Below are 24456 nucleotides of genomic sequence, written 5' to 3' on the forward strand. Positions count from 1 at the left end.
TAAAACTGCTTCTGGTTGGCTAAGAGCTCGTCTTCCTCGGACGTAAGGAAACAGGTTAACGGCCCAAGACCCAGAGGCATGTGGCAGGAGTGAGAGCCTGCTCCCGATTACGGACCACCAGCAGCGTGGTTTTCCTATTTAACAGTGATGAGTCAACCCAGCATTCGCGGATAGCAGCCAGAGATGGCTGTCCTCACTGTTGGTTTGACACCTGAGTTGATAGGTTTTACCACCTTCGGAAAAAAAAAAAAATTATAATAATCATTATTAAAATTAAACTACATTTTTCCAACATAATAAATTGACAACAATTATATCAATTTTAAATTATATTTCATCATTATTAAAATTGGATTCCTTTAAATATTTAATAAAACTAAATTTAAAATCACATCAGCGGAATACTTCTATCCATTTTCAAACCAATGCCAACCACCATAAAAATCGAAATCAATTAAGATTTTTATTTTACAACATATTTTTTGAACATATATAAATAAAAATATTACTGTTTTAACTTTTAGAGTAACAAGTCATCTAACCAAATTTTTTTTTCAAGCTAGGGTACTAGTTGGATTCGTTTAGGCAACGTAGTAGATCAAACTTTAGTTGTACCATTATAATACTTTTGCTGTTCTAATTACAACATCTTTGGCAGGTTTTTGAGAGGTTATGGTTATGATTAAATTCAAGGACTAAACTCCCCTTATTCATATTAAATTCAAGGACTAAACTCCCCTTATTCATATTCATAGAATCATATTCATAGAATCTTACTGGATCATAACTTTCTGATATATCAAGCCACCTTCTTCCGGTGAGAAAAGGAAGAGAAGAAAGGGCAGGGGATGTCTCCGCTGAACGCGGTGCCCAGCTGTCCGATCGGGGCATACCCCAACCCATCCATTCGGTAACCATCGGGATAAGTCTCCGGCTTGTACTCTGAGTATCTCAATTTATGCACCTTTTTCCGTTCCTTCTCCTCTTCCTCATCCTCAACCTCCATTGAAATCCTCTCTGTTGACCACGTCAGCGGTCTCGGAGGGAGAAACCATCCCACAAAAGTCCCGAGGCAGACGTGAAGGGTGCCAGTAACCATGGAAATGAACCAGTAGGGCTGACGTGGATATCTCATCGCATCAATCAGCCTCTCCTCGAGCACGCCATATACGATTAATCTGGCTGTGGGACGGAGGCAAGCCGGCACGATGGACAGCAAAAGATCCAGCGTGCCATCGGCGACCGTTCTGTTGGACTGGGCAAACACCATGTTGTCGGCTTCGTACTGGAGGCTGAATCGCTCCATTTCCTCCACCGTCTCGGGGATGTCTTTAATGCCCATTCGGATGCCGATGCTGCGCCACATCACAAAGTTCGCCGTCGTCTCATTTTCCGTCCAATTCCGGTAACCGAACCTGCGGAGATTTAAACACATTAATTCATTTAGCCTACATGTCAAATGATGGGACCGGAAAAAAGGGGCAAGGGAAAGAGGATGCATGTACCTGGCTGCAAACCGTTTGGGCTCCAAGATGAAAGTGGAGAGCGTGTAGAGGTAATCCTGGTTGGAGATGTTGTAGTGGCTGTGAATGAAGTTGAGGCGGCGGAGAGCGAAGGAGCCACGTAGGCTGTCGACGTGGCTGCTGAGGAGCTCTTCCACAATGATGTGGGTGTCGTCGTAGCGCTTGATGACGTTAGGCGGAGAGAACTGGCGAGTGGCAGCGAGAACCTTTGAGATGGTGGGTATGGCGAAGGTCTTGAAAAGAGCGAATTCCAGCGCCTTTTTGCTCAGAAAAGGGAACTCCACGAAATAAGTCATCCTGCACACCGCCAATGCATCTCTCACGGGATCCAGAGATGATATCAATTGCAGCCGTTTGCGGCGGAGGTGGTGGCACATGCCCACCCACATCGACACCACCATCACCACCACCACAGAGAATACATAGAGGACCGACATACTGCTTTCCCCGCCCTTGCCTCTGCCTCACCCTCTTCTCTTTCGATAGTATGGACGGCTCTGCTTATCTTCACACACCGCCCTAGCGAAGCCCACCCCTTCGCTATTTATCTCCTCCGCCTAGTTGGTTACACAGCCTCAGTCTATGCAATTTGTCGCTCACATGTACGAGACGTTACGTATAATTTGTTATCTTATTTCTCGGATTCCTCTTCTTTCGAGAACACGGGTTTTGACTTTCGTCCACAGTTTCATTTCCAACTTAACTGTCAAAGTACAGCGGCCTCCATGTTTGACCACTGTTCACTTAATTTCAAATTCCATCTGCCTCTCAAACGAAAATTCAAATTGAAGGAAATTTAATTCCGTGAATTTTAACTAAAATATAATTTAAATCTGTACCGTTAATAGTTATATCATTTTTGTTGAATTCACGACTTTTTATTTATTTGAAGTATGTAATCTATACAATTTAACATATTAGGTATTCAAAAACTTAATTTAAACAACAATAAATTATAGTTTTGTAAAAAATTGTATGATAAATTCTTAATAAAAACCAAATTTAATTTTTCAATACAATACAATTTTACGTGACATTGTAATTATAAAATATTATTTAAATTACAGTTTTAAATGTATAAAATGAATTTAGTTTCTTGAATAATTTTCATTCATTCATTTTCAAAAAGCAGGTTACATCCATGAAAGACATTTAGTGGCCCCAACCTGCCTATTGGGAAACTAGTTTTGTTGGCCATCGAACCACATTGTATGCCATCCAAAATCTTAGTAACTTAACTTTGTCAAACAGAGCCTTGTATGAATGAATGTCTGTAAACCAGTTTTCACCTAACAATCTATACAAGTATTGCTAACCAACATATACATCAGAAAATTAAACAAATAAATGAGTTTCCAACTACTACTCATCAAAGGATTCCACTGGGGCTCGGTCCTTGGACCTGGTAGTTCCGATTGAGGAAGGCACATAATGTGCTTCTCAATACAGCCAAGAAAAAAAATTTGTTGTTGGATTTGAAATTTGACCAGCTGAAATTAATTTTGAATTTCCTGGAAACAATGGAACCTGTAGAGTTCATAATAGCTTAGGCCAAAATACTCTTCATCAACTAGTAAATATGAACCGTTTGTTTATACTTTATAAGCCTGGATCTAGAACAAGGACTCACCAATCTTCTATATGCACTTCATTCTGTGTTTGTTGGTTAAGTTCTACCTCCCAAGTTGAAATCATATGTTCAGCCATCATTTCACGTATGACGAGAGTCCAAAGAGGGACAATGATCTGTATCGCACCCCGATCGATGATTTCCTTTTATATTATTTTAAAAATGTTATAAAATTAAATTAAAATAAAATATTTATAAAATATATTGTTTATGAAATAAGTTATATTCTTTGGGCATGTGGTATTGATGCCTATGGTATTGTAGCAAAGGCTATTTATAAGTTAATAATATACATGGTAAAATTGGGGTAAGTATCCATGGTTAAAAATCTTGTCATATTATTATAACATATTTTAATTGTGAAATAAGTTATGGATTTTGGGCATGTGGTATTCATAAGCCATGGTATTGTAACAAAGCCTATTCACAAGTTAATAATATCCATGGTAAAGTGGGGGTGAATATCCATCGTTAAGTATCTTGTCATATTGTAAGTTTATTGTAAGTATTATGTTTTTATGTTCTTGTTAATTCAATTTAAATATGGTTATGGAATCATTATTTTAACTTATAACTTATAATGGATCTTAATTTATAGCTACTTACATGTTATATTTTTTTAATGTGATATGTATATTATGATTTTTTTAATCTAATTTTTTATTTATTTTATTAATAAACGCAAAATAAAAATATAACAAATTGAGTTTTATTATTTTTATTACTTTTAACTTTTTATTATTAATTGGCCAACATTTAAATGTTTACACTCATCCCCATACTTACTAGGTTTATATTACTTTTAACTTTTTATTTATTATTTTAACTTATCATTATGAATTGAGGGAATGTTTATATTACTTTTAACTTTTTATTTATTATTTTAACTTTTCATTATTAGTTGAGGGAACATTTAAATGTTTACACTCATCCTTGATACTGGTCTCTACATTACTTTTAACTTTCTACTATTTTTTTAACTTTTCAATTGAGCTAACATTTAAATTTTTTTACATATTTACACCTACACATCTGCCTTTACACCTAAACATCTACTTATACTGGGTCGTAGAGTTACACATAAACATCTACCTATAACATAAACATCTACCTATATTGGGTTGTAGAGCTACACATCTACCTATACTGGGTACATCTACCTTTACACCTAAACATCTACCTATACTGGGTTGTACAGCTACACATAAACATCTACCTATATTGGGTTGTACAACTACACATCTACCTATACTTGGTACATCTACCTTTACACCTAAACATCTACCTATAGTGGGTTGTAGAGCTACACATCTAGCTCTGGCGCAATAACCCACAACTTTAATTGAGCTTACATTTGAATTTGTTCACATACTTACATTATACCTACACATCTACCTATACTGGTTTGTAGAGCGCCTCTAGCCCAATAACCCACCAACCTATCTCTCTATGTAATATAGAGAGGATTCCTCTTTATAGACTTTATATCACATTACCTCCCAACTTTTTATTTACCTAAAAAGTAGTAAGATGTGTTAAGAGAGTGCTTTGATTAGAATAAGTAAATAAAGAAGTGTGGAATAACCATTCTTCATTTCTAATAAGTGTTGTTGTTTGCTCATTGATTACAAGAGTTAATATAGTTTATTGCAATATATTTGATTGTTGTATCATTAATACATACAGAAATTAATATATTTGATTGGAAAGTAATAACCAAACATAATAATTGACATTGTTTAAGTAATTATAAGAAACAACGATTACTATTATAAGAGAACATAGAAAAATTCAAATAATACATGTTATGAAAACAACAACCATTATTATAATTTCATTTTCAGTAATAATTTCTAAAAATGAAAAATTGTTTATAGTATTTTTTTAACTATTTCATCACTAAAAAAATTACCTTACTCATTCTATCCGGTCTTATTTCCAATCTCCAATCTCCTTTACGATAAACAAGTTCCATGGAATGACGAAACCCTCCCTATGATGATTTACGATAAACAAGTTCCATGGAATGACGAAACCCTCCCTATGATTACATTGATCATATCTCAACATATCCATTTAAACAAACTTCTCATATGGATATGTCATATTTTCACGATTAAACATGCATTCTAATTTGAGTTTGTGGTTTTTCATATTAGAAAACCATTTTTAATTTAGTTAGGTAGAGTTTTGCATTAAGAATCAAGTATTCTAATTTGAATATGTTACTATTATTAATTTACTAATGTTTTTCTACATATGTCCTTTTTTTAATTGATAATAAGATGTAGGCATGCGTATACATTTCATGAAGACATCTTATGAATTTCCTATTCTCACTTCCAACTTTGGTTATTGATTGTATTTTGTTTTCTTGTTTTACACATAGAAGAGTTTCAAGAGACATAATAACACAAAGGTTCTGTGCAAATGATTTGGATGGATATCAAATCTAGCCAGCATTGGGATGATAAGGGATTAAAATTCTATCATAGCATTGCATTAGATTTATTGATCTCACTTTTATTTTTTCTTCATTTATTATAAATGTAGATTTTGAAGTATCTAGATTCTTACATTGAACTTCAGGTCTTAAACTTGAATTTCAGATTCTAGACTTTGAAAGATTTATCAACCATTACTTCAATATTAAAAAAAATTATAATAAAAGTTATTTACAATTTACCCATACACTTTTCAATTGAAAAAACAGAGCTCAAATAAGTGAAACATATTAAATACCAGAATACACGTTGATGAGTTTTGAAAACTGTGAAACGTATTAAATCCCAGAATACACGTTGATGAGTTTTGAAAACTGATTAGATTTAGATTATATAATTCGTAAGACTTGGAGAATTGCCGGCATAAAATGACTATTTTAACATCATCATCCTAATAAATATTTTTAAATTCAAAAAAACATTAAAAATCATATCGTGTCTATTTTTTTATTTTTTTTTCGAAGGTGGTAAAACCTATCAAGGTGTCAAACCAACAGTGAGGACAGCCATCTCTGGCTACTATCCGCGAATGCTGGGTTTGACTCATATCTTGTCTATTAAAAATAAAGTCATGTACTAAATAATAATAATAAATCATTTTGGGTATTTTTTATATACATGTACTGAACAACAATAATAATAAATACTTTTCCATACCCAAAAGCCATGTTCTTTTCCTAAGCTTTTGCGATTTTCTATAACAACGAACCAAGGGGCCCACCTCATTCAAACAATTCGGACTTGATTGATTGACATGAATTTAGCCTCCAAAGGAGACTTGATTTATGAAGACTAAGGCACATTGAGATGATATTGATCCACAAAGGAGACATTAACTGTCGACTACAAATGAGATTTGACTTACTTAGCCTCCAAACCAGACTCTTTGTAGTTCATGGAGTTATGGAGAATAGAATTTTATTGTTACGGAGTTCATGTAATTATGTATTATATATTTATTGAAATTATATTTTAGTTTTCGAACATCAAAAGTTTTGGATTTAGTAAATTTTATAAAATTTTAGTTTGAATTAGTTTTTCATTTTCTTGTTTATTGGATTTAAAAATGGTATCTATTAATTTTGTAGATCTTCTTACTTCTTACTCCACTTGTTTGTATTTCCTGGGTACTTGTTTGTATTCTGGGGGTATTTCACTTTTGTTTGCAATTATGAATATTGTATGCGTATCTTTTTTATGCACACATAATGTGAAGGGAGGACAATAAATACTAGGTGTCAAAATTGATTCTTGATGCAGGTATAATTCCTTATTACTAGAAATTCAATGGAAATAAGTAGTATTCGTTCATGCTTGACTAACCATTAGGCCTATAATTCTTATGGCAAAAGATTTTTGTAAGTTATATTTTTTAATGGAAATTTGTGTTGTTGGAGATTTTAAATAATTGTTGTTGATTTTCTTATATTAAAAATGGAAGTGATATTCATAAAATAACATAGTAGTTTGATTATATTTAAAAAAACCTCATTGTACTTATTTGAATGATTAAACTATAATTTCATTATATTTGAGAATAAAATTTATGAAATGGAAAAATAAATAATTAAATTAAATTCCCTAAATTGTTAAATTTCCTCTACATAATTTAAATATAAAATATAAATAAATAATCCTATTAAATTTTTAAAATTATAATATTGATAAACTTTAAATTTACTACTTAATATATACCACTTAAAATTCTAATATGTAAATAAATTTTCCAGTTTGAAATTTCTAAAACATGACTGGATAGAAGATGTAATATTTAAAGCATAAATAAAATTCAAAATTATTTTTTATTTTCATAGCAAAAAAACCTTGACTGATCAATATTAAAAAATTAATTAAAATACATTTAAGTCTTTAACTTGAGATATAGCCCTTTCGTTCCGAGCTGTAAAGGCATCTACTTTTCATGTGGGCCACTTTATTCAAATAATAAAAGATTGATTGCCCATTCGTTAAAATAATTTTATTGTGCAAAGGAGAATTGACGAAACTCACATTGGAATGATATTGACTCCAGGTACACAATGGCTACTTGATTTTATTAATTAGTAATATTCTTGGGTACAAATGAGATTTAACATCGCCCCCAAACGAGACGACTCCAACAACGACGGCGTAACGGCGTTGAAATCGTCCATGTGCAATAACCCCTATATCTACGGAAACGAGGTTGTACCACACAAACACAGTACCCTATTTTATCCCAAAGAGTGTTGTTGCTTGATCATTGATACAACAGTTAATATATTGTATTGCAATATATTTGACTGTTGAATTATGAAAAGAGGAATTAATATATTTTGTGACAATATATTTGATGGGAAAGTAATAACTAAACCTAATAATAATTATAGGTCTCGTTTAAGTAATTATAAGAAACAACTATTGTTATTATAAGAGAATATAGAAAAATTCTAACCATACATGTTATGAAAACCATAATTATTGTAGAATTTAATTTTTAAAAATGGAAAAATGTTTATTCCTTATTTTTATAAAGAGTAGTTTGTTTAATTATTTGATCATTAAAAAAATTATCTTGCTCATTACATTTTCTTATTTCCATCTCCAATCTTCTTTATGAAAAACAAGTTCTATGGAATGACCAAACCCTCCCTATAATTACATTGATCATATCTCAACATATCCATTTAAACAAACTTCTCATATGGATATGTCATATTTTCATGATTAAACATGCATTCTAATTTGAGTTTGTGGTTTTTCCTATTAGAAAATGATGCGGGAGCATCCAGCCAAAAAGGAAATTATTGTAAATAATAGAAATAGGGGTCATGCATTAGTTAATTAGATATTCTCAAATAAAACTAGGAGAGCTTTTAGGCATAAAGGAGTGGATGTGGATCTTTAAGGGATAAGGATAGTTTTCTATTTTAGAACAGAAAAAAAAAGATGGAATAAAGCTGAAAAGATGCTTTTCCATGTGTATGCATTGCATGTAGAGTTAGAGCTTTTAGTTGAGTGATTTTGGGATTTTTTATCATGCTAAGTTTAATAAATTATGGAGCCTCAAAGGCATGGAAGGCAAGGAGGAAGTGTGAGGAGTGAGTGTGAGAAGTGAGCAAAGGGTTCTCCTTGGAAGCCTTCGGGCAGTTTGTAAAAGGGCCATAGATTGTATATCTGGCCATGAATGTAAAGTTCTGTATGAATGTTTGTTTTTATGTAAATACGAGTATGTTGAATTCAGTTATGAATGAACTTGTTTGCCTTAATGAATTTTGAGATGGTTCTGTGCTTGATGGCAGAAATCGATGTTATGTAACTTGAATTTGAAAGCTTTATTTATTTCGTATGATGATAGACCGCCTTGAATTACAGTTATGCAGGTGTTCTTTTCTAATGATATCTGCCTGGTGTTAAATCTTTGCCTCGCAGAACTCTTAAATTTTCCATCTCTGGTTATAATTGAATTTTATACTTGAAGTTTGACATTTCTGGTTGAAACTATACCGGCGTTGGAGATTTGTGACTGTTCGATAACTGTTACTGTTCTTTGAAGGATCGTATAACTGTTGCTGTTGTTTATTTGAAGTATGCGTATTGCTACAGACAAGTTCTGAATTTTGGAGGCCAGAAAATATATAAACTGTTTCAATTAAAGCGTTGCGTATATATACAACGATTACTCCTTGAAATGCTGCGGCGAGCGTATTAAAGAAGAGCTGTTGTATGCATTGGATCTTCAAAGTTTCAGGATATATCGTTGTGTGTACTAATTGTTGAATCCACTGTGCCATATGTTCGTTGATTGCGAGGAACGAAGTCATTGCTTGAGCCATAGTTGAACAGCGGAATGGGCAGCGTATAAAGACATCGGATCTGTCGTGTGGAGGTGGAGCCGTGGATAGTCAATTCAACCACTGCATATGAGAGTTCTCTGTCAGAACGCTGATTGCATGCAGAACGGGATCACATATACACAATTATATTGGTGTTAGACTTTAATAGCAGTTTCACAGGCCGTCGTTTGAAATGGGAACTGCTCTTTGCATCGACCGACGAATAGTGGAAGCAGCCTTATAATTCCGCATATACTTCCTCATATAGTTCTATATATAATTCAGTTTCTTATTTGGCGGTTGCGATTTATGCATATGCGTTGACCGAATTTATATGGAGAACTGCAGAGGTATATATATGCCTTTCCTATACGATATATGCACATGAACATGTCCATTATTAAAGTGTGCGCAAGTCCAATTTCAATATGTGTCTTTTAAGGGCGCTGTTATAAATCATGAGATTATAAATCGCCATGAACCAAGCTTTTATATGTTTGGTTGTCAGAGATCCTGGTAGTTGTGGCTTGGGAGTGGCCTGGGCTGCATCAGGTGGTATTAGAGCTAGAATAGTTCTGGTTGAAGATTCAAGTTTTTTTTAAGTTCAGTTAATTGCATGTGATGAATGAATGTTGGATTTTGGAACTGATGAATATTGCAGCACAGAGATGCAGTGCGGATGAGGAAGTGAAACAAGATCAACAGGATCTTGAAAGGTGAGCTGACAGGTATTAATTGTCTCTGGTTTAAAGGTTATGCTTGATAATTTGATTTACAGGCATAGGGAAGAAATCTCAGCAGGAAGAAGCAGATCACAGCTGGAGTGCAGTGATAAAGGAGTCCAGCAAAGGATTCTAAGTGAATGTGGCAGAACCTAAAGATTCAACAGAGGTTGAATAAAGTTGCAGATGAGAGAAGCTTACAGGAGCAGTAGAGGATGCTCGAAAGGTTCCAGCAGAGGACCAATGATTACCAAAAGACCAGATCCGGAGGGAAGGATTGGTGAGGTAAGTGGCAGCAAGAGAGCTTGTTGTGGTAGAAGCTTCATGCAACTAATAGGTGAGGAACTCATGGCGAAGGAGATGACTACTAAAGGTCATAAAGGAGAGAGCAGAGGTTCAGAAAGAGGCCACAGTAAAAAAGAGAAGAAATATGCCAAGGCGAATGGCATAAGACAGCAGTTGACTCAAGAAGAGTATGAGAAAGAGAAAGTTGAGATAGCAGTTCAGCTTGAGCTATTGATGGAGTTGTTACGGGAAAATGAGAAAGACCAGAGATATGGGTTATTGATGAGGAAGAGAGTGAAGTGGCAGAGGCTACAGCAGAAAAGAGATTTACAGATAAGCATGCAGTTAACAGAGGAGAAGATCATTGATGATTTCTTGAGTTATTGGGCAAATCCAGATCAGATGGATAATGTAAAACCATGTATTTTTGTAGCTGACAATTGTGATGTGATTACAGGTTTTACTGAGGAGGATGTGCAACCTTGTGCAACTGTTACAGCACAAGAAGAAGTTCTTATGGATGTAGAAGAAGTGGATCAGTCTGTAGCATGGATAAGTAAAGCAACAGTTGAGACTGTTGAACTCTGTGATTTTCAAACTGACAGCTTGTGTGTGAATGCAGGGACTGTAAGTGATGATGATATGCTTCAGCAATGCTACAGAGAAATTGCATTGTTGGAATATTGGTTGGAGAATCCAAAGTATGACAAGGAGATTGCAGCAGATGAAAGAGTTCAGTACAGTGAACGAGAGCAGAAAGACATCCTGGAGATAGATGATAAGAAGGCGAGACTAGCAGACAGTCTCATGGTGAATGCGAATCAGCATACTGATGTGCTGACAGAGAAGTTAGGAAGAAACTCAGAGAAGCATATTGAAGTGTTCCCAGCGAAAGCTGAGGAAAAAGTTGCAGATGAAATTGCAGATGAAATTGCAGGTGACAAGCAATTGAATGTTGCAGAGGGACAGGAAGTTTGGGAGGCAGCGACATTCATAGTGACAGCTAGAGCAACATGTGGGGCGACATTTATGATGGCAGCTGAGACAACACTAACAGCAAAAGAGGCACTGATGCCTTATATTTTTTATTCTAACAATTGTTTTGTAAGTACAGGTCTTACTGAAGAAGCTGGAGAAAATCTGCTGGACAAAGAGATTGAAATGATGAGGCGGATGATGATGAAGGAATTCTGGAAGAGACCAGCAGCAGTGAAACAAAAGAGAAGCAACAAGAGGAAGACAACAGAAGATTGCAAGAGTACAGCTAGTGGAGCAAAGCAGCATAAAGTGTGGAGACCTGGAGAAGAACAACAAACAGAAGCAGCGGCAAATGCAAAGTTACAGTACAAGATATGGGATCCAGGCAAACATAGAGCTGAACACATGATCAGGAGATCATGAATTTTTCTACCTTGGGAGTATGATGCGGGAGCATCCAGCCAAAAAGGAAATTATTGTAAATAATAGAAATAGGGGTCATGCATTAGTTAATTAGATATTCTCAAATAAAACTAGGAGAGCTTTTAGGCATAAAGGAGTGGATGTGGATCTTTAAGGGATAAGGATAGTTTTCTATTTTAGAACAGAAAAAAAAAAAAGATGGAATAAAGCTGAAAAGATGCTTTTCCATGTGTATGCATTGCATGTAGAGTTAGAGCTTTTAGTTGAGTGATTTTGGGATTTTTTATCATGCTAAGTTTAATAAATTATGGAGACTCAAAGGCATGGAAGGCAAGGAGGAAGTGTGAGGAGTGAGTGTGAGAAGTGAGCAAAGGGTTCTCCTTGGGAGCCTTCGGGCAGTTTGTAAAAGGGCCATAGATTGTATATCTGGCCATGAATGTAAAGTTCTGTATGAATGTTTGTTTTTATGTAAATACGAGTATGTTGAATTCAGTTATGAATGAACTTGTTTGCGTTAATGAATTCTGAGATGGTTTTGTGCTTGATGGCAGAAATCGATGTTATGTAACTTGAATTTGAAAGCTTTATTTATTTCGTATGGTGATAGACCACCTTGAATTACAGTTATGCAGGTGTTCTTTTCTAATGATATCCGCCTGGTGTTAAATCTTTGCCTCGCAGAACTCTTAAATTTTCCATCTCTGGTTATAATTGAATTTTATACTTGAAGTTTGACATTTCTGGTTGAGACTGTACCGGCGTTGGAGATTTGTGACTGTTCGATAACTGTTACTGTTCTTTGAAGGATCGTATAACTGTTGCTGTTGTTTATTTGAAGTATGCGTATTGCTACAGACAAGTTCTGAATTTTGGAGGCCAGAAAATATATAAACTGTTTCAGTTAAAGCGCTGCGTATATATACAACGATTACTCCTTGAAATGCTGCGGCGAGCGTATTAAAGAAGAGCTGTTGTATGCATTGGATCTTCAAAGTTTCAGGATATATCGCTGTGTGTACTAATTGTTGAATCCACTGTGCCATATGTTCGTTGATTGCGAGGAACGAAGTCATTGCTTGAGCCATAGTTGAACAGCGGAATGGGCAGCGTATAAAGACATCGGATCTGTCGTGCGGAGGTGGAGCCGTGGATAGTCAATTCAACCACTGCATATGAGAGTTCTCTGTCAGAACGCTGATTGCATGCAGAACGGGATCACATATACACAATTATATTGGTGTTAGACTTTAATAGCAGTTTCATAGGCCGTCGTTTGAAATGGGAACTGCTCTTTGCATCGACCGGCGAATAGTGGAAGCAGCCTTATAATTCCGCATATTTTTTTTTTTGTAAGTAAGAAGATTATATTATATAAAAAGTATAATACAAAAAACTGCATAGGCAGTGAGAGCAGGGATGTACAATATTCCTGGCCTAATCACCTGCTCAGAGGGCATTTTACATGAGCACCATAACGATGTCCACCACGCAGGGTGACAAGAGGCAGAGCAAAATATTACTAAGTCATGGGATCTACCAGGAGGGGAGAGAAGAAGAAAAATCCTAGCCGCAGACCCATACATAAAGCCGAAAGCACATATTAAACAGAAGACCGGGAGACAGGATCGCTGGCCCAAACAGAAGCAAACGAAAAACTTTAGAGGCGGTAGTTACCCGACTGGGCGTTAGTGTCCATTCCTCTGTTCCTTGCATGATTGCCAATCCTTGTTTGCAACTCCTCCAGTGTAGCTGGCTGAACCCCTGCGGAGGTAGAAGGCTGGGTGGCGTAGTTTACGCTGGCGTTTGCTTGCTGCGTCACCGGATCAGTATCTATGGAGTTCTTGAGAAGCTGAATGAGCAGCATTATCAGGCGGTTCTGGGTTTTGATTGATTCATTCATTTCAGTCAATTTGCCATCCAGGGAGCTGTTGAAATCTGTGATCCTGGCCATCTGTTCTGTGGTGAGATTGACCTGAGTGGTAAGATTGACCTCTGTTACTGACTCTAGAGCTTTCGCAATCAAGGTCTTCATGCGCCAGCATTCCGCCTTGGTGCGTACATACTGAGTCGCCCTTTTCGCAGGCGTGCCAGGGTCTGTGACCCAGTCGACTTCAGCAGCAATTTCCTGCTCCGAGCGACCCCCCTCCTCACGCCTCGCCTCAGCTTCCATTTCTGCCATTTTGCGCTTGATGCGGGTTGCAGTTCTGGTTTCGTACCCCCTTCTAGCAGCCTGAAGGTCCTTATTAGCTGCTTCGTAGCGACTGTTCCCCTCTTTCATGGTGAACTTCTCGTGACTTGCCTGAGTTGAAACAGAATTGAAGACTTGCCCCTTCCTCATACAGATGTTGGAAACAATGTGGCGAGCAGGGCCTTTGCCCCTGTTTTTATAGTGAAGGAGGCGACGTTTCCTCATGAGAGGGGAGTAACTGCCTGCAGTGTTGGTAGTACCAAGTTGGTAGGTGACCTGAGACGTCGCACAAGCGGCCTTGTCCCTGGAGGTGTTGAAGCTGATGATGAGATGGTTAGGATGACGAGCCGAGTGCCAAGTGTTTGAAGCTAGCCTGCGCCAAGGGTGGTGGCGCGTGAGGTTGGGAGTGCGCTCTGAGCTCTCATGCCTGAGACTGGTCCATCGAGCGTAGTACCACCGTCTTCCACTTAGAATTACCATTAATGGTTTAGGATTCTTACCATGTGTATCCTCTCCGTGCGTGCCGAAGGGACGGTGTTTTATGAACCGTATCCCGAAACTTAAATTGTGTTGATCTCCAGTCCAGATGGGCTGGTGCCGCCATAAGTATTGCCGGTCCCTGCATCCAATCATCCCGTGATGAGCTTGGGGATGGTATTCCTTCCTTGTCTTCTTATGATGTCGCGGATGTTGCCAGATGCCAACCTGGATTAGGGTTGGGTAGTCTGAGTCAGATCGTTCGCTGCCAGATGAATACATTCTTCTTTTATGGTTTGGTCATCTAAATCCCGCCAGCACTTGTCAATAGCAAGGTCAGGGTTGTCTGCTCCACAATTTGCTAGATAATCAGCTAGACCATTTGCTTTTCTTCTGGCTGTTTGAAGGATAAGACCCTTCATGCCCACTACTAGATCAGCTATGTTCTCCGTAGCTTTGGCTAGCCTCCAATGCTTGGTCGCTTTGCTTATGGCCGTGCCTGTCTGTAGGCGTTTAGCCGCCGTTATAATTCCGCATATACTTCCTCATATAGTTCTATATATAATTCAGTTTCTTATTTGGCGGTTGCGATTTATGCATATGCGTTGACCGAATTTATATGGAGGACTGCAAAGGTATATATATGCCTTTCCTATACGATATATGCACATGAACATGTCCATTATTAAAGTGTGCGCAAGTCCAATTTCAATATGTGTCTTTTAAGGGCGCTGTTATAAATCATGAGATTATAAATCGCCATGAACCAAGCTTTTATATGTTTGGTTGTCAGAGATCCTGGTAGTTGTGGCTTGGGAGTGGCCTGGGCTGCATCAGAAAATCATTTTTAATTTAGTTATGTAGAGTTTTACATTAAGAATCAAGCATTCTAATTTGAATATGTTTATATTATTAATTTACTAATGTTTTGCTATATATGTCTTTTTTTTTAATTGATACTAAGATGTAGGCATGAATTTCCTATTCTCACTTATAGCTTACAGCTTTGGTTATTGATTGTCTTTTGTTTTCTGTTTTACACATAGAAGAGCTCCAAGAGACATAACAACACAAAGGTTTTGAGCAAATGATTTGGATGGATGTCAAATCTAGCAAGTATTGAAATGATAAGGGATTAAAATTCTATCATAGCATTGCCTTAGATTTATTGATCTCACTTTTATCTTTTCTTTATTTATTATAAGATTTTGAAGCATCTAGATTCTTACATTGAGCTTCGAGTCTTAAAATTGAATTTTAAGCTCTAAAATTTGAAAAATTTTATCAACCATTACTTCAATATTAAAAAAAATATAATACAAGTTATTTACAATTTACCCTTTGACAAAATTAATACAATTTACACCTATACAAAAATATATAAACAATTAATATTAATAAAAAACTAAAATTAAGATTATTTATAAAATTAATAAATTAAAAATAAAATTGAGGAACTATCTAAACAACCTATATAATTCGGCCTGGAGTATGCCGTAAAACTGCTTCTGCTTGGCTAAGAGCTCGTCTTCCTCGGACGTAAGGAAACAGGTTAACGGCCCAAGACCCAGAGGCATCTGGCAGGAGTGAAAGCCTGCTCCCTTATGGACCACCAACGGGTTATTACAGGTGGCGTGGTTTTCCTTGATAACAGTGATGAGTCAAACCGACATTCGCGGATAGCAGCCAGAGATGGCTGTCCTCATTGTTGGTTTGACACCTGAGTTTGATAGGTTTTGCCACCTTCGGAAAAAAAAAAAAAAAAACCTATATAATTCATAATGAATTACTCAAATACATACATGTAAAAATTGAACAGTTTTAAAAGACATACCTATATATAACTACCCTTAACCGTAAGATGGTTGCATGAGAAGAGATAAGTTATAAACACTGCCCAAGTGTTAAATACTTTATTATCGAAAGGAGTCTCTCAAAGGGGCTTTTCAATTGGAAAAACAGAGCTCAAATAAGTGAAACATATTAAATCTGAGAATACACCTCTATCAATTTTGAAAACTACTCAAATTTAGATTACAGAATTCGACGTGCCAGATCTAAAACGATAATTTTGATATTAAAATAATAAATAAATTAGTATTATATATAGCAGCTACTCATGTTCTTTAATTTAAAGATAGTTAAATTAAAGTAAAAATTATTGAATTCAAATTAGTTTTAAGGGTTAGAATTTTATCAATTTGAATTTTACTGGTTGGTGAAATTTTCGTCTGTGTAATTAAAAAGCAACCTTGAAGATTTCAGTGCTTATGCAAACATAGCTTTAAAAAACTATCATATGTTAAGCTAGCATTTACATTTGAACTACATTATAGTTGCATTCACATTTACATTACATTATTAGTTATCCAAATCAAATTTGTCTCTCCAAGTCAAGAATTATATATTTTATTTTTTAAAAATTGAACTAAAATATTCAATAAAGAAATCCTATAATATAATTATTAGTTTATAAAAATATATAGATTTAAAAAAATAATTAATATACATTTGAAAAAATAGTAATAATAATACCGATTTATTATTTAATTTATAAAAATGAATATGTTTTATTTTATTAAAATTTGAATTTATAATTTAACCTAAAAAATAATTTTATTTATTTATTAAAATTTGAATTAAAATATTTAATTAATTTTCTCTAATTTAGTTATTAATTTATAAAAAATATTAATATGACAGGAATGAGTACATTACATTTCTTCTCTACCATAAGCAACTTATACTTCTTAAGGATTTCTACTCTACCATGGGTATGATTGTTAACACTGACAAAAACAAAAGTTATGATTATCAAATCCAAGAAGGACACTTACGCTAATTTTATGTATGACAATAGTAACTTGGAGGAAGTGTCTTCCTACAAGTACCTAGGAATTGATATTCATCACAAGCTCAACTAGAACTATAGCATTGAGAAAAGGATTAATGGGGGATGGAAAGCTTATTTTGGTCTTGAAAATAATTGTAAAATGACAAACCTCGTAATGTGGGATAGAAAGAAGTTCCTCTTTGAAACTTTAGTCACTCTGGTTATCTTATATGGATGTGAGGTTTGGGGTTGTAGCATCTCTAGAGAATCCTGGAGAAAGATTGAGCAAATCCAGAAGCATTTTATAACGTATAACCTCATAATTGAAAGCAACACGCCCTATCCTATTCTCCTTATAGAAGTGGGTATTTCCCCTATTGAGAGCTTAGCTATGACTAGGCTTCTGTTGTACAAGCACGAACTCAATAACATAGGAGACCATAGACTTCCTAAGCTAGCTTTAAATTCCAGCCAAAACCACCTAAGCCTCAAACGAGGTTGGTATAAAGACACCAGGGCCTGATTAAACCATTGGGAGATCGACGAGAATGTTGCATTGCAAAACATTAATAACATTAAAAATATTGTTACTTCTAAGTTCAAAGAAAAAATGTGGTGTGAGAAATATTTAACAGCTAAAAGAAAATTAAGATATTATAAGGAGGTCATCAACCCCACCCTAGAAGATCAAAAGTATCTCTCTGTTTTAACTAGCTCAAAGAAGAAAATTAATATAGCCAAGATTAGAACAAACTCTCATGAGCTCCATAGTGAAACGGGTCGTTGGACAGTTCCTAAAAGAGCATGGATGGAAAGGTTCTGCCATCTCTGTGAGAATACAAACATCGAGGATGAAAATCACTTCCTCTTAGAGTGCCCCGCGTACAACCACATTAGATCTCAGTTTCAAAATCTTTGTTGCAATACTAACCTTCCTAGCCTTTTACGTTGTCAAAATTACAGTGAACTCGGGAGGCTTCTCTCCTAGCTTTTTGAGCATAGGAATAAAATCTTAAATCAAACTAAATAATTCATTTCTTTAGGTCTGATCAGTGGACGTTAACCACTACCACCACCATCATCATCATCATCATCATCATCATCATCATCATCATCATCATTAATAAAAAGTAATGATTACAAAATTAGAATTTAAAGTATATTATGCAATAAAATGTTCAAATTCTCAACCAATAATAAGAAATAGGAAAACTAATTTTTTTATAAGATATATATATATATATATATATATATATAGTTTAACTAAATCAAAACATATTTGGGTTCAATGCAATTACCTAATGCGTTATATGCGTTATACTGCCCATCTGAAGGATAATAATAAATATTTTATATACACAAAAGTGATGTACTAAACAATAATAATAATTAATAGTTTTCAATACGCAAAAGACATGTTCTTTTCCTAAGTTTTTGTGATTTTCTATAACAATGAACCAAGGGGCCACCTCATTCAAACAATTCGGACTCAATTGATTAGATGAATTTATGGTACAAAGGAGGCTTGATTTATGAAGACCAAGGCACATTGAAATGATATTGGTCCACAAAGGAGACAGATATTGGTCCATTAATCCTGGAGTCTACAAATGAGATTTGACTTACTTAGCCTCCAAACGAGAATTGACTTAGATCTTCACATGTTACTTAGTGTGTCTATGTATACAAAATTGATATAATTTACCCGTATACAAAAATATATAAAATATTAACATTGATAAAAAACTAAGATTAAAGTTATTTATAAAAACTCTCAATCAGGGTGCGAGTCGGAGGGCGACCCCATCAAGGCAGTGTTAATGTCAAGTACGTCGAGGTACACCACCACCGCCCCCCACACGCTCGAGGCGATTGGTGCGGCTACTCTCTGCATGCATAAGGGTATCATCGCAGTGGAAAGAGACAAAGTTATTTTGTTAAGTTTTCAATCTGGTGGCAAGTGTAAATTAGGCTAGTTGAAGTGTTTGGTGCCGGTAGTTTGGGAGCAGGATTTATCCTCACCAGAATGACCATGGTTTCTATTAGATATGAAATTCTCCTCTCTCAAATGAGGTTAATTGGGCTTTAGGGAAGGCGTGTTAACCCTAGGGAATGTTGCAGTTTGGCTTGGTTCGAAGACTAGGGGGTTTGGGATTGGGTTGCTATCAGTTTATGTTTTACTTTTAGGGTATTCTTTACTGTGGTTTATGGTACTGACTTAATTGGCTAGCTTTCGGGGCTTCGCACCCATGGCCTATGTCGAAGCGTTTGCGAGGTTGTTGTTGAGGTGTTGTCACCCGAGGTATGGGAATTGTCATAATGGTGTTGGAGCTGGCTATGATAGGCTCAGAATTTTCATTTTTGGTCATTATGCAAATGGGTCTGTGGTTGGTTGGCTTTTGGGGCTTTGCAACCCTGTCTTGTGTCAAAGCGTCTGTGAGGTCGCTGTCAAGGCGCTGCGTCACCCAAGAATCTGTGAAGTCGTTGTTGAGGTGCTGCATCACCCGACGTATGGGAATTGTCATAATGGTGCTGGAGATGGCTATGAGGGGCTCGAAATTTTTGTTTCTGGTTGTTATGAAAATAACCCTGTGGCTATCTAGCTTTCAGGGCTTCACACCCATGGCCTATGTCGAACTGTCTACAAGGTCGATGTCAAGGTGCTGCGTCATTAGGGTTATGGGAATTATCATAATGGTGCAAGAGCTGGCTATGATGGGCTTAAAATTTGTTTCTGGTTATTTTCTAGGAAATCCTCTCTGCAGACAGAGATGATCCTCTAGCCCAATGAGTGGGACTAGAAACCTATGTGACAATCTACTAGAGACTTTCCTATGAAGAAGATGGCCTACCTCGTTCTGATGCTATCACATTCTCCTTTGTTGAAGACATTGAGTCACTTGCATCACGGGCTTGGTCCCACTGCTCACAGCATTTAAACACCTCCACAAGAGATCAAGCCACAACAAGGCATAAAAATACAAATATCATATTCAAAAGTAAGCCACTTAACAAATCAAGGAGAGTTAAGATAAATAATACATAAACATACATATTTATGGAAAATGAATCAACGGTTGTATATTAATAGAATAAAGGAGGAAGCATAAAACCAAGCCTTGATGTCAATAGGTGTCCAAGTACAAGCTAGGCTCTCCAATCACTCCTTATCCAAGCCAAATGAGTAGCATATATGCACAATCTTAGTATAAGGGTGAAAACAGCCAAAGACCAACCATTTGGGAATGGGAGAGGATGAATATATAGGAAGGGAAAGGGAATTATGATCTCTCCAAAGATAGGATAAGGCCCTCATCTCAAGGAGGTAGTTCATAGGGATAAGACCAAAAGGCCAAGTTGAGAGAACTCAACCTCGTCTATGTCAGACAACCTCCAGCTCGTCACTCTGGAAGCTTCTCATCCTCTTTAGGAAAATTTCCTTTTTAGGGATCATCGCAGGTCTACAAGAAAACAGAGTGATGACATCGTGGGGCTAGTATAGTGCAACTAGCGACCATCGCGGTTTTCAGTATCACGAGAGCGATGATTCTAAAATTAGGGTTTTAGAGCCATTTCCTTTAGGGGAAGCTCAAGGCATTTTCCAATCAGTGTTTTGGGGAGGATCCGAGTTGCATATCTAAATGAGCACACTACATGATGGTCATGTTTCAGGCACTTCAGGGTATGTCACAGGGAAGTGCGGGGGGTGTGACAAAATAATGTGTAAGAGATGCCCCCTAAAGCATGAAGGCATAACAGGGAGTGATGGCTGAGATTCCTTACGATCTTTTGCAAGGATGAGAACAAACACTGTTAGGAGACCAGCAAATCAAGGATGCATATACAGATACATATCTGATATTAAAACATGAATCCATGATATGGACGCAACCATCCGGATAATAAGTAATATGAAAAATATCCACGGTATGGGCACAACCATCGAATGAGAAGGATCATCTGTAAATCTAACATCCAAGGTATGTATGCAACCACCCAATATAAAAGGATCATCATAAATGTAAAGTCCCATGTTATGGTTGCATCCGTATATATGAAACATGTGTACAATCATGAATAATACATAACTCCATGCAACCTAAGTCATATCAGACAAGACTCAGGGTCTTGTGCTCCATCCCATCCTGATCAAAGTACGATTCTAACATGAAAATGAATGTCTCGAAGTCGAACATGCTAGAAAACCACCTAATTATCGACCAATTATGTGGACCGTTAAGAGGCAGGAAAGAAACCACCAATAATGAAAATGGTTCTCAAGGTACGCTAGTACAATCCATGAATGTGAAAAAAGAAGCTGAAGTTGAACACTCGTGGAATCACCCGATTGAAGGCTAAATGATGAAAACCTATTGTTGGATGTGAAGAAATTTCCATTAAGGCATGCAAGCTCTAAGGTACTGAAAGGGAGTTTCAAAGTCATCTTCCTGGATAATGAGCTGGAGTCGACAGGAAGTGACCCGTCGAAGGAGGGCCATGATGATTCTCCCATCATCGACACGAAACGAGGAATAAAGTGGAATTAAATGAATAAGATCCAAGACTGTAACAAAGGGTCAGACAATGTATAGGTAATAGACTGCAGATAGGACTTCTCTTGAATAATGGCGATACGACTCCAGAGTGTGGCAGCATTTGACTCAAAATAGGACTAAAGGTCATGGTGACGAAGTGGAATAGTCAGATGAGAGAAAAAATGGATCACCCAAACCCGAGAGACAAGTGACTGAGTGAGGATATCCCAAACCCAACACGAGAAGCATAAGAGTGTCATGTTCAAGGGCGACATGCTGCCTATACAAAGGATGTTTCATTTTCATTTTCCCCACTATTTCTAGAGAGTACCCCAATTATTTTTTATCACAAGCTTGAAGGGGATAACATATGCTTGTCATATAATTTCATTCTTCAAATGAATCCATCCTAGTAAGTTTTACGAGCCCTAGGAAGGAGAAACTCAGTCTCATCATGGTGACGAGTCTTTCATCGCAAAATTTTTAACGAGTCTAATGGAAGAATAACTTAGTATCTTTTTAATACTTAGAGAGTTTGAAAAAGAGACGAAAAAGAAAAATCCATCATGTCCATTTTTGTAATTTGTCTCTCGAATTCGAAAAGGTAGAAAAAATATTCGAGAGAAGCTCCTAGCCATTGTCGACTAAGGTGTACCTTTTTCGTAAATAGTCAATCTCAGCATGAAAAAGGGGTAAACGTATACTAAGACGAAATCAATTCATTTAATTTAACGAGTTCTAAAAGACAAGTACTCGATGATATTTTCATTTTTCGAGAGTCAGAAAAGAGCTTAAAAGTGACTCCTCCTGGTGGAACGAGTGGTATAAAAGGATAGCAACTGGTTTCGGTCATGATGGAACTTCTCGAAACATGTAAGGGTCGAGAGGTTGGCTAAGAACACCACTTAATGCAGATGTTCCTCAGGCACAAGTAAATAACCAAGTGAAAGCTAATGATCGGCCAAAGAGACGATGACGATGGAAAGAAAAAACCAAGGATCATCCAACAAAAAATAGCTAATAGAAACGACAATCACAAGATGTAAAGTGGGAATGCTTTCATTTTTACACAAGATTGAAACATGAGAAACTATGCTTGAGTATACTTTGAAGATGGTTTCATATTTTTCACAAGCTTGAAACAGAAGAAAACTATGCTTGGGTTTGGTTTCATTTTTACACAATCTTGAAACAAAGATAAACTATGCTTGAGATAATTTTGCATGCCCCCAGCATAATGACTCAAATCGAGGTACATGCCCCCCAAGCTTCATTTCATTCACCTAAGAAGACTACTGGTTACGAACAGGTGGATGGAATGAAGGTTCACTTACAAGATCAAGTGAAAGACTCGACTAGGATTTTACGAGATATAATCAAAGACTTGAATTGGAAGGGGATTTGCTTCATTTTTTTTAACGAGCTTGACACAGGGAAAGAGCCATGCTCATGACCTATTTCATTTTCTGTTGGGTCCCTATAATACTAGTGATTACCCCATTACTATTGTAGTTATACCCCTTATTTATATTGTTGTGCCCCTATTACCCCCATATTGTTATTTCTGTGCCCCATAGAATCCCTCTATTGTTATTTTTGTGGCTTTATATTATTATTGTTAGGTCGGCTGGATTATATTGTGACTCCTTAGACTCCTATATATAGAAAGGAGGTTTTGTCATTTGTATCATCCAAGAATTGTTCATTTATGTAATGTAAAGGAGGTTGCCCCCTCGAAGAGGCTGAATTCTAAGGCGTTGATCTATCTTTTCTATCTTTTCTTGAGCTGGTTTCATAACATTTGATATCAGAGCTTTGGATTCTAGGGTTTCGCTGCTCCAAACAGGTCATCGTGGCATTTTCGCTATAACTTTTTTTCTGTGACGTTTCAGAAGTCGCAAAAAAAACCCATTTGAGAAGAATTGGCGCTGAACCATGGGTCTGAATTTCAAAGCTTTTCGCGTGATATTTTCGGAGATATGATCTGAGGAAGTTGGCCTTTTTGCAGACTCCTGAATTACATTCAAAACAGGTGACCTGGGGAAAATCGTCATAACTCTCTCTCTGAGGATTGGATTGAAATTTCGTAAAAAAGTACAGAAAGAGGACGGAATGTAGTTTCTTGTATGTGTGTTTCAGATTTAAAGGTTGAAACAGTGACTCGTGGCACGTCGTACAAGTTCGCTCTACTGAACCAGTCTAAACGCAAGTCACTGTGGGAGATTTCACATAACTCTTCCTTGGAGAATCCAATTTGGCTCAGACTTGTGGCATTGGAAAGAGGACACAGAAGGCTACTATAGGTAGCAATTTCAGAACTGGATGATCCGAAATTACAGAGATACATCAGATTCAATATCAGGCTTCTATAAAGTGAAAAAAGGTGTGTAATTTTTTTAAATTTTTGTGTAAGCTTGGTTTAACGGAATTCAAAGGGCATAGTAAAGCATTATTATCAGTAACTGATGCCCCGAGGAAAGAAAATGCAAACAACTAGTAAGGAACCTGAAAGCTCTAGCATGACTCATGAAGAGGAAGAAGAA

The 24456-nt window shown here is 36.4% G+C and overlaps 1 protein-coding gene across 1 annotated transcript; it reads right to left on the reverse strand.

Moving 5' to 3' along the window:
• Positions 1-763: 763 nt before the first annotated feature.
• Positions 764-2094, reverse strand: LOC149174244 (ER-bound oxygenase mpaB-like). Its single transcript, XM_089419253.1, has 2 exons — positions 1506-2094; positions 764-1415 (listed from the first exon to the last, which is right to left on the reverse strand). The coding sequence occupies exons 1-2, from the start codon at positions 1958-1960 to the stop codon at positions 800-802; spliced, it is 1071 nt and encodes a 356-aa protein (XP_089275379.1). The 5' UTR covers positions 1961-2094; the 3' UTR covers positions 764-799.
• Between the last annotated feature and the right edge of the window lie 22362 nt (positions 2095-24456).

This window comes from Pinus tabuliformis, chromosome 4_1 (assembly GCF_031772625.1).
Source record: "Pinus tabuliformis cultivar Carrire ecotype Pingquan chromosome 4_1, CPIR1, whole genome shotgun sequence".
Lineage (NCBI taxonomy): Eukaryota > Viridiplantae > Streptophyta > Pinopsida > Pinales > Pinaceae > Pinus > Pinus tabuliformis.